Raw genomic sequence first — 17,740 nt, 5'->3', positions numbered from 1 at the left:
TGAAAAAATCAATAGTAAAGAAACCGGAGGCATATTTGCTAGGTTTATTAGATGAGCAAATACCTAGTGGAAAGAAAAGTGTATTTTTGTATGCTAGCACGGCCGCCAGAATGGTGATAGCAGCTAAATGGAAAACACAACAGGTCCCAACAAAGGATGAGTGGGTAGGCAAGTTAAATGAGTATTTGTTAATGGCAAAACTGACAGCAGCAATAAGAAACCAAACAAATCAAAATTTGAAGGAACAATGGAAATGTTATGAGGAGTATATGGAGAAACATTGCTCAAAGAAAGAAGTGCTAATATGCTTGGAGTAAGAGGTATGAAGGAATTGTAGAATAATAAATTAATATAAAGAATTAAAGATGATTATAGAAATATATAGAAATTAAGATTGTACAAATAGTGAACAAATAGCTTATAATGGAAGTCGAAAGAGTGATGGAGGGAAGTCAGAGGGGTGTCTGGTGGTGGGTGTGAGGATGGAAAAATGGGAAATGTTTGATAAAAATGATATTGTATGTTACTGTGAGAATGTATTGGGTGTATTGTGTTTTAATCAATAAAGTTTTTGCATCAGAAAAAAATAAAAAATAAAAACTGGCAGTGATCTACCCCCTTTTTGGGGGTTCAGGTCAAAGTTGTTCAGCTTTTTTTAGGAAGGCCCATTTTTGGGAGGGTTCGAGTCAAAGTTTTTGAGTTTTTTCAGGAGGAGGTAAAATGTTGAGGTTTTTTAGGGGAGCCACAGTTGTTCAGCTTCTTTGGGGGGAGCTGATAGTGATCTACCGCAGGCGTCCGTTGATCTACCAGTAGATCACGATCTACCTGTTGGACATGCCTTGTCTATAGTATAGTACTGATGGGGGAATTTCCCGCAAAAAAGGGAAGGTTGACAGCTCTGCTTTGAATAAATGTGCGGTTCCCTCAATAGCTATCTCCCTCCGAACATCTACAATCCCAGTGGGTCACAGAAAGAAAGGAAAGTGAGTGAGGGTTATGAATAAAATATGCACTAGAAACAAAACAAAAGAAACAAGGGAGACATCTTGCATATCAGCTCTCTTCTGAAAGTGAAAAAAGACAGAATTTATTTTGCTCGCAGCTAGACAGAGATGTCAAGACAGATTAACTGTCATCTCAAACGAATGCTAAGGGACCATTCAGAAGCAATATTCTTTCGTCCACTATTTTAAAAATGTATTCTTTGATGCAGTATTCTGATTGGGAAAATATGGGATTCTGATATCAGAATGGTGTGTTTTCAGTTACCTTGGATTAATAATATCCAGGTAAGTAGGTTTGGATGGCTGCCTTCCTTAATGGTCCATGCCATGGCCAAAATACAATAAGTTCAGGTTTCAGACTTTGTTATGGATTCAAGTTGTTATGCAGATTGCAGTATGTTCTAGAACAGGGACTTGTGAGAAACCTTGGGAGAGCAGAGCCAAAGGCAAACGTGGGTGGATCCAGTGCTCCCCCATCAAAAAAAAAAAAAAGTTTACGGGTACTTTCATTTTGATTCAAGAAAATCACCATTTTGTAGTTCAAATCGGGGGAAATAAATACGGTAAATGGGCAAAAGTACAAAGAACATGCATCACCTCATATTACACAGCTGACAGCTCACAGTAACTTCCACATTGGCACGAGGTTTCATCAGCAAAACACCACACATCCACATTCCACATTGCTTCACACATTAAATGCTCACTTCCGCCTGAGACTCAGGAAACACTGGGGTTGCAACAGAACTGACAATTCACCGTGCTAGAGAAGATTTTTTTATTATAGTTTCTACTCCTGTTATATTCACAAAATGTTTAGGGGGTATGCGTACCCCTGCATGCCCCCAGAAAAAAAGCACAGGGTGTATCAATAGATATGGCGCACGCCTTGGTTCAGTAGGCTACATTCCAGTTTTGCACACAAACACATCCTCTCCATCTCGGCAAGCAAGAAGCATCATCGCAGTTCAAGGACACAATCCAGGCAGCAAGAAATGCTCAAGGAAGTTGCAGAGTGGAGATGGCAAAGGGAGAGAGCAGGTATGGCCTGCTAAGAGCCCTGAAGGTCAAATAGAAATAGGGCCAAATGAGGCCCTTGAGTTTTTTCTACATTCCATTGCGTTTTCATTCTGCCCAGGCAGGCATTGGAAAACCTATTGGGTTCGTGGGACCAATTATGAACAATAGGAACCGCTGCAGGCACCATGAACACCACACACTCATTCTCCCCACAAGTAATTAGGCTTGGAAAGTGCAGCCGAGGAGGCAAGAGTTAACCTTCCCTCCCCCAGCGACACAGTGATCACTCCACCCCCCCCCACCCACCAATTTGACTTGGAGCCAACACAAAGCCATTTTCAAGCCTGATTACAATGGAGGGCAAGCTATTTATTTCTTTTTGGACGGGGTCACAGCTCTCCAGTTGAGACTGCCCGCCATTCACCCTTCTGTTGGCTATCATGGAAGGCTTCTTTTGAGCCAAATGCGGCGAGGAAGGTCTCAGCTTGGAACCAAAGGGATAATCTTTTTAAACCGTGTGTGTGTGTGTGTGTGTGTGTGTGTGTGTGTGTGTGTGTGTGTCCTGTAGAAAAGTCACAGCTGTAACACCCCCACCAAAAAAACTCTATGGCAATATTGCTTGAAAAAACATATTGGCTAAGAGAAGGCTTCTTTCAATCCTAATTGCAGCAGGGGACGGGTGAGAAATAGGACCCTGTGGGCACCAGCGTTCATGGGCACCCATGGGTACCACTTTGGCAACTTGTGCTGTAAGGCTAGGCTAAGGTTGGCAATCCAGGAGGAAGTTTAAAGGTAAAGGTAAAGGACCCCTGACAGTTAAGTCCAGTCACGAATGACTCTGGGGTTGTGGTGCTCATCTTGCTTTACTGGCTGAGGGAGCCAACGTTTGTCCGCAGACAGTTTTTCCGGGTCATGTGGACAGCATGACTAAGCCACTTCTGACAAAACCAGAGCAGCACACGGAAACGCCGTTTACCTTCCCGCTGGAAACAATGGTCCAAGGTCACCACATTTGAAAGCTTCTATGGACTTTGCAACTCTACTGCATGCCTCAGAAACAATGTGGTATATTGTACATGTTTCTACATTATATGTGGTAGTGGTACATAAGGAGGCATGGCTGCCTTTCCAGAATCTTTGCCTCTGCTGTTTACCTTGATGGGGCTGCAGTTTGGTGAGGCAATGGAGATGGTTGTCTCAGCAGGATCACTTCCACCAATCTGGCACTCCCATTGGTGCGTCCCAGCAGCATTGACTTCACTGCCACCCGGTCCCAGTCCCATTGAGCTAAGCAGAGGTAGTGCTGCTGTCATTAGCCACCTCTACACATTGTGCATATTTTAACCAACTTGATGATTTGGGTCGAAGCTTGAAGCAGTCTTTCCTTTTCCCACAGGAATTCATCTGAGATTCATATTACAATTTTGGAAGAACTGCCATTTGGGACATCGGTGGCAAGACTGGTTGCAGTGGACAGAGATATAGGGGACAGAGTCTACTATGAATTTGTGGGCAGTTACAGAGGTTTTGCTATTGATTCTGGTAAGGTAGGATCATCAAACACTTCACAAATGGGAAAAATGCTTCCCAATCTAAGTTATGAAGAACAGCAGAATGCATCTACTTAACCAGCCCAGCCCAACCTGTGGTACACTAAGCGAAATAGACTCCAGCATCCATACATGAAGCCCACCTCCACCTTGCATTCCAAGCAAGCAACACAACTAGGAGTTTCATCATGTCTCATTGGACGGCCACCAAAAATGGCTGGTTTCATTTAACTTTGAAGTCTCCAACAAAAGGCTCCAGTGTCCTGAAAGAGGGTGGGAAGAATACAGGAAGCTACCTTATATATTTTTTAAATTGAGAATATTGGCCCATCTTGCCAACTAGCTGCCTTATATTTTAAGAAAAGTGACATTATTGGCCCATGTTGCCCAATGTTCTCCATTCTGACTGGGAGCAGCTTTGCAGAGTCTAGGGCAGAGGTGTCTCATGCCTGGATGCCTGATTCTTTGAACTGGAGATGTCAGGGATTTAACCTGGGACATTTTCCTACAATCCATGTGGTCCAGCACTGACTTTCAGCCTCTCCCCATACACTCAAATATAGAGGAAATGATTTCATTGTCAACTTCTTACTGCAAAGATTTGGTTCCCTTAATCATGGATTCTAGAAATTTTAAGCATGGGGGATTAGATGGTGGACAATAGAGGGGATAAGTATATAAACATCAAAGGTCTGCAGTACTTGATACTGTGAGAGGACATTCTCAATAGATTTTGAGATACTATTTGGAGATGATAATAAACCAGATTATTTATAATATAATACTAATGTAAACTATAAAATACAATCAACTGATTGATTAATATGCTGTGCTACAACACGTTTAGCTGCTTTTGATGTGAAATTAATAATTGTGTTGAAATTGATATTTTTATGTATCTAAAACTTAATCTAAACCGCTTTGTGACCTGAAAGGCAATGCATATTTTGACTCATCTTTTAGGCCTAATTATACCTAACTGATGGCAGTGTAGTAGTGCCATCAGTATGCCTAGCTCAAATAAGCAGATCAATGGGACTTGGATCCAATCTGATATAAACGCCATTCCTATAAAATAAAGTTACCCACCTATAGAGGAAGCTTATACCTGTAGAGGAAGCCATTATGTACTATTATCATTCTAAACTGGTCTCTTATATCTTGCTTCTGCTTGCATTACTTTAAAATGTTTTGCGGTACCTAGATAAAATGTTTTGGTACCTAGATACTGGTGAAATTACAACCACCTATCGTTTGGACTATGAAGACCTCACTTTCCCCCATGAAACTGCATTGGAAATCAGAGCCTTTGACAATGATAGGTTGCATTCTTCCACCGTTCTGCTGATTATCACACTGCAGGATGTAAATGATAATCCTCCATTTTGCACCCAAGACCTTTACATGTAAGTGTCTGAAGTACTTTCTATAGTCGTTGTTTCCAGTAGTAGAAAAAAGTGCTCAATTTTAATATGTCTGTAAATATCGGCAGTGCCGTTTTCCCATAAAAAGCTCAACAACTTTGCAAAAACAACAACAAAGCAACTCAAAACGGATTTTCACTGCTTGAAATATGGCAATCCTATCATATCTAATAAACGGGCTCAGTTCTGACTTATCTAGGTGTTGCCAACATGGCTGAGGTATTTTTTTTCCATGTAGATTTTCAGCTGCGTAGGGGGGGGAAATGTGACCCCCCTCCACAGATTCCTCGTTTAAAACATTTGCTCATTTTGATTACTCTCAAATGTTCCTTCTTGCCCCCCACGACATCAGCATGCAGCCTGACCTGGCCGTGCAATGTTGTGACATCCTGTTCACCATGGAGGTCCGATTAGTGTAATCACCCCTGTTGATTAACCCAGAATGGAGATTTCCAAGTAGAGGGAAACAGCCAAATGATTCAGCAAAGAGGCAGACAAGAAGGCGCAATGGGAAATCAAGGAAGGAAGCAAGTAGGGTGGTACATTAAGGAATCTATAATGGAGCAAGTCTAAAAGCAGATCAAGCTGTGGCTCCCCAGAATGAAGATTTAAGCCACAGCCAGCAGAATTATAAGGCCAGATGTGTTTTTCTGGATCCATTGTGTTACCTGATCTCTGGTAGATTGCACACTGAAGTACTACCTTCGACCATCTGCAATAGGGTAATACTCAAGGAATCAGGCTAAAGCTTCTACATGCATGCTTCCAGAGTGGTGTGGGGAGCATAGATCCTGGTTTAAAATCTCTGACACTTTACAGGAGGAAGCGGGAACAGCCTAAGGAGAAAAGGTGCCACAGAAAAAAAATAGTTAATGTAAATGTTCAACCTCTTCAATCTGAATGTGTTGTCTAGCACTTACAAACCAATTTCAAGCGTGGCATTTGGGGGAAGCAGTATTGGCTACTAGTTGACACTGCAAAACCCAAATTTCAAAGCAAGTCCAAGAGTATTCAGTGAAGTCAAAGTTCTGAATGTAGGATGCTCACTAAAATAAAATAAAAATGCATGATGTCCTGTTTTTATCATAGGGACGCGGGTGGTGCTGTGGGTTAAACCACTGAGCTTAGGGCTTGCTGATCAGAAGATCAGCGGTTCGAATCCCTGCCACGGGGTGAGCTCCGGTTGTTCAGTCCCTGCTCCTGCCAACCTAGCAGTTTGAAAGCACGTCAAACTGCAAGTAGATAAATAGGTACCGCTCTGGCGGGAAGGTAAACGGCGTTTCCGTGCGCTGCTCTGGTTCGCCAGAAGCGGCTTAGTCATGCTGGCCACATGACCCGGAAGCATAGCTGTCAGTCAAGTCTTCCTTTTTTTTGCAGGAAACTCCCTTATTCCGAGCCGTTTCCAGCAGCTATCCCTTATTGTTGATATCCCTTAAATTTCCCTTATTTCCAGGAAGGAGAGTTGGAGTCCGGGGACTCCTTGGGTCCCTGCATTTCTCAGCCTTGCCTGCCTACCTCACAGGACTGTTGTGGGGATTAAATGAGGACTAGGACCAGGGAGCTCTTTGGAGAAAAAGGTGGAATATAAATACCTAATAACAGACAGACAGACAGATATATAAAGAAGAAGATAAAATAGACGAATGTTTCTTGGCAACAGGTGCTCAGATTAAGCATTGCTGCCCCTAACTGGAGGCAGAGCAGAGCCAACCTGGCCAGAAGCCATCAGTGGTCCTCTCCTCCTGCATGAATTGGCCTAATCCTTTTCTAAACCATCCAAGTTGGTGGCCATCGCTGCTCCCTGTGGCAGGGAGTTCCAGAGGTTAACCGTGTGCTGCGTGAATAAGTGCTTTCTTTTCTCTGCCCTGATTTCTCTTTCCTGGGAGCTCTTTCCTGGTGTAAATTAATTTGTAGCCTGGGGGGGGGTTTACCGCAGCGTGGACTGTCCCTGAGAACTGTAGACTGTCCCCAGGACAGGTGAGGGTGCTGATCCCTTATTTTCAAATCCGAAACTTGACAGCTATGCCCGGAAGCTTTCTGCAGACAAAGGCCGCCTCCCTTGGACTATAGAGCAAGATGAGTGCCGCAACCCCAGAGTCATCCGCTACTGGACCTAATGGTCAGGAGTCCCTTTACCTTTACCTATGTCAATTAGAGTTACATGTATGTTCTCTATGGATTTTCTCATTTATAGCATTGAAGTGCCTGAAACAATTTCTGTTGGGACTCCCTTGGGCACCTTAGAGTGTGGAGATAGAGATGGAACACCTCCCAACAACGTTCTCACCTTCACACTGGATGATTATTCCAATAAATTTTTCATGCTAGCTGGCAATGAAATCAAAGTATGTACTATCACAAAACACTTTACTGTGCACAAGTGTGTGTTAGCCAACTGGATTGTAGCTTTTAACTACTGTATGCACATTTTCTTAATGTAACTCCAGTCTGATTGTTAATTACAATTGTTAATTGAAAGACAATTTGAGTTAACATGGAAATTAATGCAGAAGGGTAGATGCTTGTCTATGCCGAACTAAGAGATCATGGTGATATGGTTTGGGAGTTATTCTGTGCTGAATAGCTCTTGAAAATCAACACAAAACGTCTGACCCAGATATGCATCTACATAGTTTGGTCACTTGTCATTTTATTATATAACACTTGGAAATTGAATGTGTGAAATATCTCCATGGGGGGGGGGCGGAATGTAAATTGTTGGAGGTGACATGATGCTGTCATCTATGGTGTTAGATCTGTAATGACTTTTTCACTTATGCGGACATCATTTGCTGCTGCGGCCATCAAATGACGAAGCAGGAAAACCACAATATCCCAACTTTTATATATCCTAGTCTAGTTGTTCTTAAGCTTGTTTTTCTCATGCACTGCTTAAAACTTGCTGTAGTTCTTGGTATACCAATTAATGGTTTTTTCTGCCTGTTGTAGCAGTTTTAATGAGTGCTGTACTAGATCACAGAATTGTAGAGTTGGAAGGGGCCATCAAGTCCAAACCTCTGCACCCTGAATAGCGATAGCTATTTATTTTTATTTTTTATTTTATTTTATTTATTTATTTATTTTTATTTATTTATTTATTTATTTATTTTTGCTGCTGCATCACACGCTTGATTCATGTTAAACTTATGGTCCACCAAGACCCCAGGATCTTCTTCACATGTACTACTGGCAAGCCAGGGGTTCCCCACATTTTGTATTTGTACAGCTGATACTTCCTGCCTAAATTTAGAACTTTACATTTCTCTCCATTGAAATTCATTTTGTTAGCTTGGGCCCAGTTCTCCCAATAGCAAAATCTGTGTACAATTGATATATAAAATTCCTTCCCAGTAATTCGCAAGTGAATTAATGTTTCATTATTTATTTGTTTTAAATCATTTTCCTATAGGTTGGCCCTCAGCACCTGGACTATGATTCTCACCTGTTTGCCGCAATGCAGTTCAAGCATATACTGATGATCCACGTGTCTGATGGTGGTGACCCACCACAAACAAGTAAGTTGTCCTGAGCATGTGGAAGATCTAGATGTATTCAAGCGAGGGGAGATCACCCTCTCAGCAAAGACCCTGTTACCCCAGGAATGTGGGGCTGGACAGGCTTCTGCTTACCCACCATGGGTTTGGGGGGGGCATACAATAGAAATATCTCCATTGATGCAGAAAGGCATAAAGCCACATGAAAAGGAAATGTTTTCAATCCTTCTCCCGAATCACCGTGATTGGAGTGCCCTGGGAAAACAATTCACTGTGATTAAAAACTAAAATGAAAGATTCCCTCCTACCTGTCAACCCTCCACAAGATGCATAGCTCTTGCCACCCACATTTTAATTCTGGCTCATTCAGGAAAATCCACCGGATCCTTCTCCCGTAATAATGGTTGTTTTTGAAGCACTGAACTGGCAGCTGAAGGTTTTGTGGACTGAATAAAGGGGCTTTCTCTGGGATCAGAATTTTTGGAGAAGGACTGAAAAGGGGGAAAGCTTGTAGGCATCTAAACCATCTTCCATCCACTAGATTTGTCTTCCTTCCATATTCTTTTCCTCACATGAATCCCAGTCTCTTCCCCAACACAATAGGATCCAATTTCATCGCTGTGTGCCAGGCACAACCTAAAACCTCAGTGTTGCAGTAATACTAGCCTAAAGGGGAATATAAAAAAATATGACACCCCACCGAAAGCTCTTGGCACTTTTGTAACCAGAAAAAAACTATGCAAGATCAACCAGAGTGTAATTCTCATTATTCTCTCATTAGTATGAAAACAAATATTTTTGTTTCTACCACTACCCTTGCTGGTGATGGGAACATTGACGATTAAATGTTTGTTCTAATTCAGTCACCTCTCCACTCTCAGTGGCGAGCCTTTATGCCCCTCCCCAAATTAGCACAATCATGCATGTAGGTCTTCATGGCACCAGACAAGGAAAAGAGGAACCCCTGTACTCTCCTCCCCACACCTGCTGTACAGCACTAAGGGAACATCCAAGAGGGATGGGAATCTCGGTCATTTTGGGAAATTCATAGAAGGACCACCTACTGAGGCTTTGTGGTTTGCATGAAGGACTAAAAAGAAGAGTGGACCACATTACTTGCTTTTGCTGGGTGACCTTGGGCCAGTCACACATCTTGGAAGTCTCTCAGCCCCACTCACCTCACAGAGTGTTTGTTGTGGGGGAGGAAGGGAAAGGAGAATGTTAGCCGCTTGGAGACTCCTTCGGGTAGTGATAAAGCGGGATATCAAATCCAAACTCTTCTTCTTCTTGTTTAAGAGCAATGTGCTATTTTGTATTTTGTGGTGTTTATTTGTAAATATGTTAAGACTGTTTTGCAGTGAAGCTTTGAAACTCATTCTTGGGGTAGAGAGCAAATTCATTTCTATTCTTCACAAGGTCCAGATCAGGGATTCTTCATTTGAAGCAGCTCTAGCAAACAGAAGGACCACCTTCCAGCACCCCCCCCCCCGCCAAAACCTGCTTTAGCGGGAGGTGGGGGTGGTGGAGAGGCAAACAGCAGTTTCTCCGCTGTAGCGGAGAAGCTGCTGCTCGCCTGTCCCGCCGCCCGCTCCCGCCAAAGCCTGCTTTAGCGGGAGCCGGGGGTGGTGCAGGGGGCAAGCAGCACCTCTCCGCTACAGTGGAGAAGCTGCTGCTAGCCCCAGGGCCGTCTCAGTCACATCTGCCACCGTGGCGCGGTGATCCTTCTGGCGCCCCCATGGGCTTGAAGACGGGGCTGGGTGGCCGGCTCGCAGACCGCCCAGGAGCAGCATGGGCGGCAGCGGCTGGGCCGCTGGTGCGCAAGCGCCTGCCCGCCCACCTGCCCGTGGGGGCGGGTTGGGGAGGGGGTGCCCAGTATGCCAGCGGGCTCACGAGGGCGCCCGGGGGGGGCTGGCGTCCTGGCATGCCGCGCTACCAGCCCCAATGGACGAGATGGGGCTGGCTAGCCCATCCCGCCCAAGCCTGGCCAGCGCCCCCTCCATTTTGGCACCCTAGGCAATTGCCTAGTTCGCCTAAATCGACGCGCCGGCCCTGGTTCTAGGGACATAAAAGGATGGAAACAGCTCACAGCTAGGACGACAAGTGCACAGACTGTATAAATAAGCCCTCTGACTACTAAGCAGTGCAATCACCACTGAAGGCTTTTCACAGTGTTTTTTTTTTTTTAGATGCCAGCCAGGGCCACTAACAGGCCTTGACAGGATTAGATGTCCAGAGCAAAACTGCAACTTCTATTGTTCTCCTGTTGACTGGGCAGAGAGACTCGGATGGGAGATGGGAAAAGAGAAGGGAGGTATACCACCTACCCCTTTTGAAGCCCTCGTGGAAGATGCAGGTGATTTTGGGAAGTATTCAGCAGCCACTCTGGCCCATTAGGTAGGCAAGACCTAGCTGACACACCTGGCTGCTGAATTTTAATCCTTCTGATTCCAGTAACCCGTTTCTGTCCAAGGCAGATCATAACCCTATAGCAATACACTGCAGACAATCTGTGAGGCAAAGTTCTCCAACAATATTATTTGAAACTTGTATATTGCTCATCTTCTTTTTTTAAACCCCCTTTCAGGCACAATTAGGGTTATTGTGAAAGTAACCCGTAATAATGAAATAGATCCTCATACTGGCACAAATATATTCCGTGTGCTTGAAAATAGCGGCATTGGCACTGTGGTTGGAAGAGTCGCCTTTACAGATGAAGACTGGCCATTCAATAATTTGAAGTACACAATTGTTGGCGATGGTGCAGGACATCCTCCTAAATTTTACATAGAGCCAGACACAGGTATTGCCAATTATTTTAAAGGCTTCTCTGCTCGAGAAGAATGAATGCCACAGGGAGAAAAATTGCCCTAGCTTTCATCCAGCATTTTACTGGAGTCAAGAAGAGAACATGGTTTTAGGCAAGATTCAGTCCTGGACCTCGGGATATCTTACTAAAGTGGGCTTGGTTCTAAACTGGTGTCTGTCACCAGTAATTGACCAGATAAGGGTGAACAAATTGAAACTTAATCCAGACAAGGCGGAGGTGCTCTTGGTCAGACAGAAGCCAAAACAGGGAATAGGGATTCAGCCTGTGATGGATGGAGCAACACTCCCCCTGATGACACAGCTTTGGAGTTTGGGCTCCTGGACTCAGCCCTGAACCTGGATGCCCAGGTCTTTGCTGTGGCAAGGAGTGCATTTGCCCAGTTAAAGCTAGTGCACCAGCTGCGCCCATTCCTTGAGATGTCCGATTTGGCCAAGTGACACACAGTTCAGTTACATCATGTTTGGATTACTGTAACATGCTCTATGTGGGGCTGGTGCCATGCTATTTTTATTGGAATTCTTTCTTCGTTTTAAACGGATTTTACATATTAAATAGTTTTAATTCTATTGACATTTCATATTTTAATTATTATTTTTTCTTTGTTTTTAGTGGTTCTTGTTTTTATCATTAAGCCACCCTGAGCCCTGTCGGGGAAAAGGCAGGGTGAAAATAAATCTGTCATGTGTGCTGTTCCGTAATGTTTATCGTGCTGTAACACCATTTTATCTGATCCACGATTTTCTGGTTCCTGGTTACCAGGATTTTTCTCTTACCTAGTTAAGAGATGGGGAACCTGTGGCTTTCCAGATGTGGTTGGACTACAACTCCCACGCCCCTTGATTGTTAACCATGTGCAGATGGGCACTGAAGAGCCACAGATTCCTCATTTCTGTCCACATTCAACGATATTTGCCATCCTATTGCTTTAGTAAGCTGCTGAATCCTGCCATTGTTGTTGTTGTTGTTCAGTCGTTCAGTCGTGTCCGACTCTTCGTGACCCCATGGACCAGAGCACGCCAGGCACGCCTATCCTCCACTGCCTCCCGCAGTTTGGCCAAACTCACGCTAGTCGCTTCGAGAACACTGTCCATCCTCTGTCGTCCCCTTCTCCTTGTGCCCTCCATCTTTCCCAACACCAGGGTCTTTTCCAGGGAGTCTTCTCTTCTCATGAGGTGGCCAAAGTATTGGAGCCTCAGCTTCAGGATCCTGCCATGCCCCTGCCTAAAATGTGGCGAAGGACCCAGCACCACATAGACTCCCCTTCTGCTCTTTGCCCTGCCAATCCCCTCACCCTTCATAAAAAAGGCCTTCATGGAAATTTACATTAGTACAAGACTTTGAATCTTCAATATGTGAGCTTTTGCAAAATCCACTGAGATTTGACAAAATCGAAAATTCTTTCTAGTAGCACCTTAGAGACCAACTGAGTTTGTTCCTGGTATGAGCTTTCGTGTGCATGCACACTTCTTCAGATACACTGAAACAGAAGTCACCAGATCCTTAAATATAGTGGGGGAGTGGGGAGGGGTATTACTCAGAAGGGTGGTGGGAATGGGTGATAGGCTGATAAGTGTGGAAAACCTGTTGACGACTCTAAACGGCTGCAATTAGTCTTGCAGGGAAGGGGTGAGATGGCTAAAGATGGCTTTGTTATGTATAATGAGATAAGAATCCAATGTCTTTGTTCAAACCAGGTTTCTCCATGGTTTTAAGTTTGGTGATTAGTTGCAATTCAGCCACTTCTCTTTCCAGTCTATTTCTGAAATTTCTTTGTATTAAGACAGCTACTTTGAGATCTTTTATAGAGTGTCCTGGGAGATTGAAGTGTTCTCCTACTGGTTTCTCTGTCTTGTGATTCCTGATATCAGATTTATGTCCATTTATCCTTTGGCGTAGGGTTTGGCCTGTTTGTCCAATATAGAGAGCTGAAGGGCACTGTTGGCATTTGATTGCATACACAATGTTGGAAGATGAGCAATTAAATAGTCCTGAGATGGTGTGTTTGATGTTGTTGGGACCAGTAATGGTGTTATCCGGGTTTATGTGGCAGCAAAGTTGGCATCTGGGTTTATTGCAGGCTCTGGTACCAGTGTCCATGTTGAGTCCTGTTTTTGTATTATTGTGGGTGAGGAGCTGTTTGAGATTGGGTAGCCAACATTGTGTATGCAATCAAATGCCAACAGTGCCCTTCAGCTCTCTATATTGGACAAACAGGCCAAACCCTACGCCAAAGGATAAATGGACATAAATCTGATATCAGGAATCACAAGACAGAGAAACCAGTAGGAGAACACTTCAATCTCCCAGGACACTCTATAAAAGATCTCAAAGTAGCTGTCTTAATACAAAGAAATTTCAGAAATAGACTGGAAAGAGAAGTGGCTGAATTGCAACTAATCACCAAACTTAAAACCATGGAGAAACCTGGTTTGAACAAAGACATTGGATTCTTATCTCATTATACATAACAAAGCCATCTTTAGCCATCTCACCCCTTCCCTGCAAGACTAATTGCAGCCGTTTAGAGTCGTCAACAGGTTTTCCACACTTATCAGCCTATCACCCATTCCCACCACCCTTCTGAGTAATACCCCTCCCCACTCCCCCACTATATTTAAGGATCTGGTGACTTCTGTTTCAGTGTATCTGAAGAAGTGTGCATGCACACGAAAGCTCATACCAGGAACAAACTCAGTTGGTCTCTAAGGTGCTACTAGAAAGAATTTTCGATTTTGTTTTGACTATGGCAGACCAACACGGCTACCCACCTGTAACTGAGATTTGAGGCAGCTTTCAAGCACCATCTCTTTTGTTCTCACAAAACAAGTTTTAGAGGATCTTGTTATTGGTACACTAAATAAATGCTCAAAATAAATAAATAAATTAGAAACGTATTTTTTGTTAATGATTTAATTATGTGTATGTCCATGCCAGGTATTATAAAAGTTTTGAACATGCTTGATAGAGAAACTCAGTCTCAGTATTTTCTCTGGGTGAAAGCTATTGACCTGGACAATGATATTGAACCAGACCCCATCCGGCAGAGATCCAGCATTGCCATGGTCACAGTCTACATTCTGGTAAGTAAAGGGTTTGTTTGGGGAAGTTTGGAGCATTTGATTCTATATGTATCTGTTGTAAAGCAGTTACAATAATATATTGAGCATGGCTTATTTGTAAACTAGCAGCAACTAGAATAAATGAGATTATTGACTGGGAAGAATAGTGGATTCTACCAGGGTGACCTCCAGATGATGTTCAACTAACTCCCACCCCCACGCAGCCAGCAGGCTTGTGATGGTCATGATCCAGCAACCCTAGATCCTGGGTTCCCTGAGAAAGAGAGACCTGGCCTCCACAGAGTATACCCCTTTCTTGCACCCTCCTTCTCTCCATTTGAGATACTCACCATCACCAGGTAAGAGAATCATTATTTACCAGGTTGCCCCCATCAAACAAATTTCCAAAAGCTTCCTGAGGCCTCTTTGAAGCCTCCTTGGGTACTAGGACATTAAAGCTCTAACACTGCTACAGGTTATGCTAGTAGGTTAAGTGTCTAATGATTTCCCCCCCCCCTTTAATTTCTCTGCTGTGTCTTGCTTTATTGTGGGTTTTCAAATAGTGATTTACTGTTTTTGTTGGTTTAGGGGGAAAAAAATAACAACATAAAAAGAATTCCCTGGATGCTAAGATCCAGGTTTGCAGCAAGTAGTCTTTGGTGAGGGACCCCAGCAGAGATTTAAAATCACAAAATATGCAGCCAAGTGCAGCAACAGACTGTTAAAATATACCCTTCTAATTTCCTTCCAAAGTTTCCCACTTCCCCTCGCATAGAAAAATATCACATGTTTGGTAGGTTAAAAAATGGTTTACTTACAAATGCTTCAGAGGTCTGGTTCATCTGTTTTCCCGTATGTCAGTCTGAAAAGTTGCATCTGCAATTCAACTTAGTTGGTTACAAATGGTGAAAGTTCCTAAATGGTAGATATAGGGACACAAGTATGACTTGCGAAAGAACCACGGCTGAACTTGAGCAACCATCTGAAACCTCTTCACATGCTGAGTTCACAGGGCCGTCTTACCCATAGGCGCTAGGGGTGCAGAGCATCCGGGTGCCAGGCTCTCAGAGGCTCCAGGCCAAGAGTCCGGGGCCCGAGAGTTGAGTCCGGGAAAGAGCCCGCCGGTTGGCCGGAGTGCTGCGATGGGCTCTTCTGCTGTGGGTGGCTCTGTGCCGCAAGTTCGGGGGCAACTGAGCCAGCGAGATGCTGAGGCGGCTGGCCTGCTTTGCCCTCCAGCGTGCCGGGGACTGTTCAACCGGGAGGGGCGTTGGGCAGATCTTTGCACCCCGGTGCCGCATATGCTTAAGACAGCCCTGTGAGTTCACCAGAGAGCAAAGGCTTGATTACCTAGTTCCAAGGTGATGAGAAGAGGACAGCTTACTCTATTAACCCCTTCATGTGTTAATTAGATGCAAGCATGTTGGTTATATGATGCTGGTTATCTCCCAGTTTTAATGATGACTGTTTTCAAATTGTGGGTTTTCTTATTTTATTATAAGCCATTCTGATAGCATTGTGACCTAAAAATATAATAAATAAATAGCCTCTAGGAAACTCGCAGTACGAGAGCAATGGCCACCCTTCTCTTAATTGGTCCTCAGCATCTCATACATAGAGATATTGTCGCCTCTGGATATCATGTTTCAGTTTAATTATTGTGACTGTTAGCCCTTAAAAGGCCCATCTTGCACGCCTGATGCCGTTTCTCCCGATAACAGAAAACAGCAACCATTTCTGCATGTCCCAAATAAAGCTACTATTAAGAAATTGCATTACTGTACTTGTGTTGAATCCGACACAGTGATGACATTGTAGCACAAGTGAGCAATATGGCAGGGTATTTATTCTACAATGTTTATTTAACAGACAATAACCATGTCTCCTTTTGCATTATACAATATGGGAATTGGGGACTGGCTATTTATTGCGTCAAACTACATCAGTGACCCAGCAGAGACTTTGGGGTGTGTGTGTTTTGTTCCTTAACAGAAAGCAGTGTTTTAGAGACAAGAAATATTCATTAGGGGAAATTATGGCATTGTTAAAGGATTTGCTTTTAAGCTCACACGATCAGTCTGCTTAAAGTCAGCTTTCGCCTTATTTGAAGTTAATGGCTCAATATAAATCAGTGTCAGAGGAGGATATGGAGCCCAGCTCACGCTAAACTGACAGTTGAAGTAGCCTTTTGCCTAAAAGTCATAACCAAGTATTATGCAGAGACACAAGGCACAAATTAGATTTAATTGATTACACGACAAATTAAGCAACACACCGTACCAAATAACTCCAGCTCCTCTTTTCATTTCTTTGCTTGTTCGTTCATCCTTCATTGTATTCCTTAAGGGTTATTATATGCAATTAGGTGAGAACAGAAAAATGAGTTGGACACAAAGTTGGGCATTTAGAGTCACTGATCACATGCTGGGGAACACTCTTCCAGCAAAGAATCAGCAGACACCCTCACTTACAAATTTCAGGCATCTCTTAAAGGACTCAGCTACATTAGTCAAAAAACAAACCAACAATGTTTTGAATGCATTATAAACAAGCAACAGCAGATGGTGCCAGACAGCAAAAATATTTTCTATGTGATTTTCACATAGCGTTTCCCCCCTTTTATTATAATGATTTAATTTCTGACTTATTTATAGAGGGGTTTTTTCCTGCGTGTAGATCCATCCAAAGAAGGCTTTTCATTTAATTCCTGATAAGCCAGTCACTTTAATGACCATCTGTATTTATTTATTTATTTATTTATTTTAAAAAAAAAAACTTGAAATATTCGTGTTTTATATTTCATAGTGAACATTGTCTTGATATTTTTAACGTGGCACAGAAATACATTTATATATCAATAATTCCCTACAATAAAATGGGATCCTTAATTATGCCACAGATACACAGTGTGTTCCATTGTCAATTTTCTACCCTAGTAATTTGCTCATTCTCTTAGTGCTTAGTTTCAAGTAATAGATTCATCTTTCTTAAAACAAAGAGATGTTTCTTAGTGAACTTAGTCCAAATACATCTTTACATGACAGGAGTTTCATTTAAAGTGCATGACTTCATGTGGATTGTAACAGGCCCCTGAGACAGTTATCTCTGCTGCATTTCATATGTACATTTAAGGGCTAAAACTGAGAACAGTAACTGATGCTAGCTGAGGTCACTGCAGTCACTTGGATGAAGCTTGAATTAGACCTTTTATAACAAAGATCTCTTCCCTCTCTCTTGCACACTTGTACACACTGGCAGAAAAAGATGCAGATGTACAAAGTAGTACCTCCTTCACCATCACGTTGTTCCCATCTTTAAAACCTGGACTTTAAAAAAATTGTCAACAATTTCAAAGTCACAGTATT

At 43.1% G+C, this 17,740-nt stretch overlaps 1 protein-coding gene and 1 long non-coding RNA gene across 2 annotated transcripts; both read left to right on the top strand.

Moving 5' to 3' along the window:
* The first annotated feature begins 3,439 nt into the window (after positions 1–3,439).
* On the top strand, positions 3,440–7,338 carry LOC117053623. The gene is made up of 3 exons (XR_004427422.1): positions 3,440–3,566; positions 4,800–4,980; positions 7,193–7,338. It is a non-coding gene; the product is annotated as an uncharacterized LOC117053623 (long non-coding RNA).
* Positions 7,339–10,227: 2,889 nt separating this feature from the next.
* On the top strand, positions 10,228–15,482 carry LOC117054582 (protocadherin Fat 2-like). Its single transcript, XM_033163539.1, has 4 exons — positions 10,228–10,345; positions 11,077–11,292; positions 14,254–14,447; positions 15,408–15,482. The coding sequence occupies exons 1-4, from the start codon at positions 10,228–10,230 to the stop codon at positions 15,480–15,482; spliced, it is 603 nt and encodes a 200-aa protein (XP_033019430.1).
* Positions 15,483–17,740: the final 2,258 nt, after the last annotated feature.

The sequence above is a fragment of the Lacerta agilis genome, chromosome 10 (assembly GCF_009819535.1).
Source record: "Lacerta agilis isolate rLacAgi1 chromosome 10, rLacAgi1.pri, whole genome shotgun sequence".
NCBI classification, from domain to species: domain Eukaryota; kingdom Metazoa; phylum Chordata; class Lepidosauria; order Squamata; family Lacertidae; genus Lacerta; species Lacerta agilis.
The sequence above is the reverse complement of the archived record's forward strand: the minus strand, read 5'-3'. Positions and strand labels throughout refer to the sequence as shown.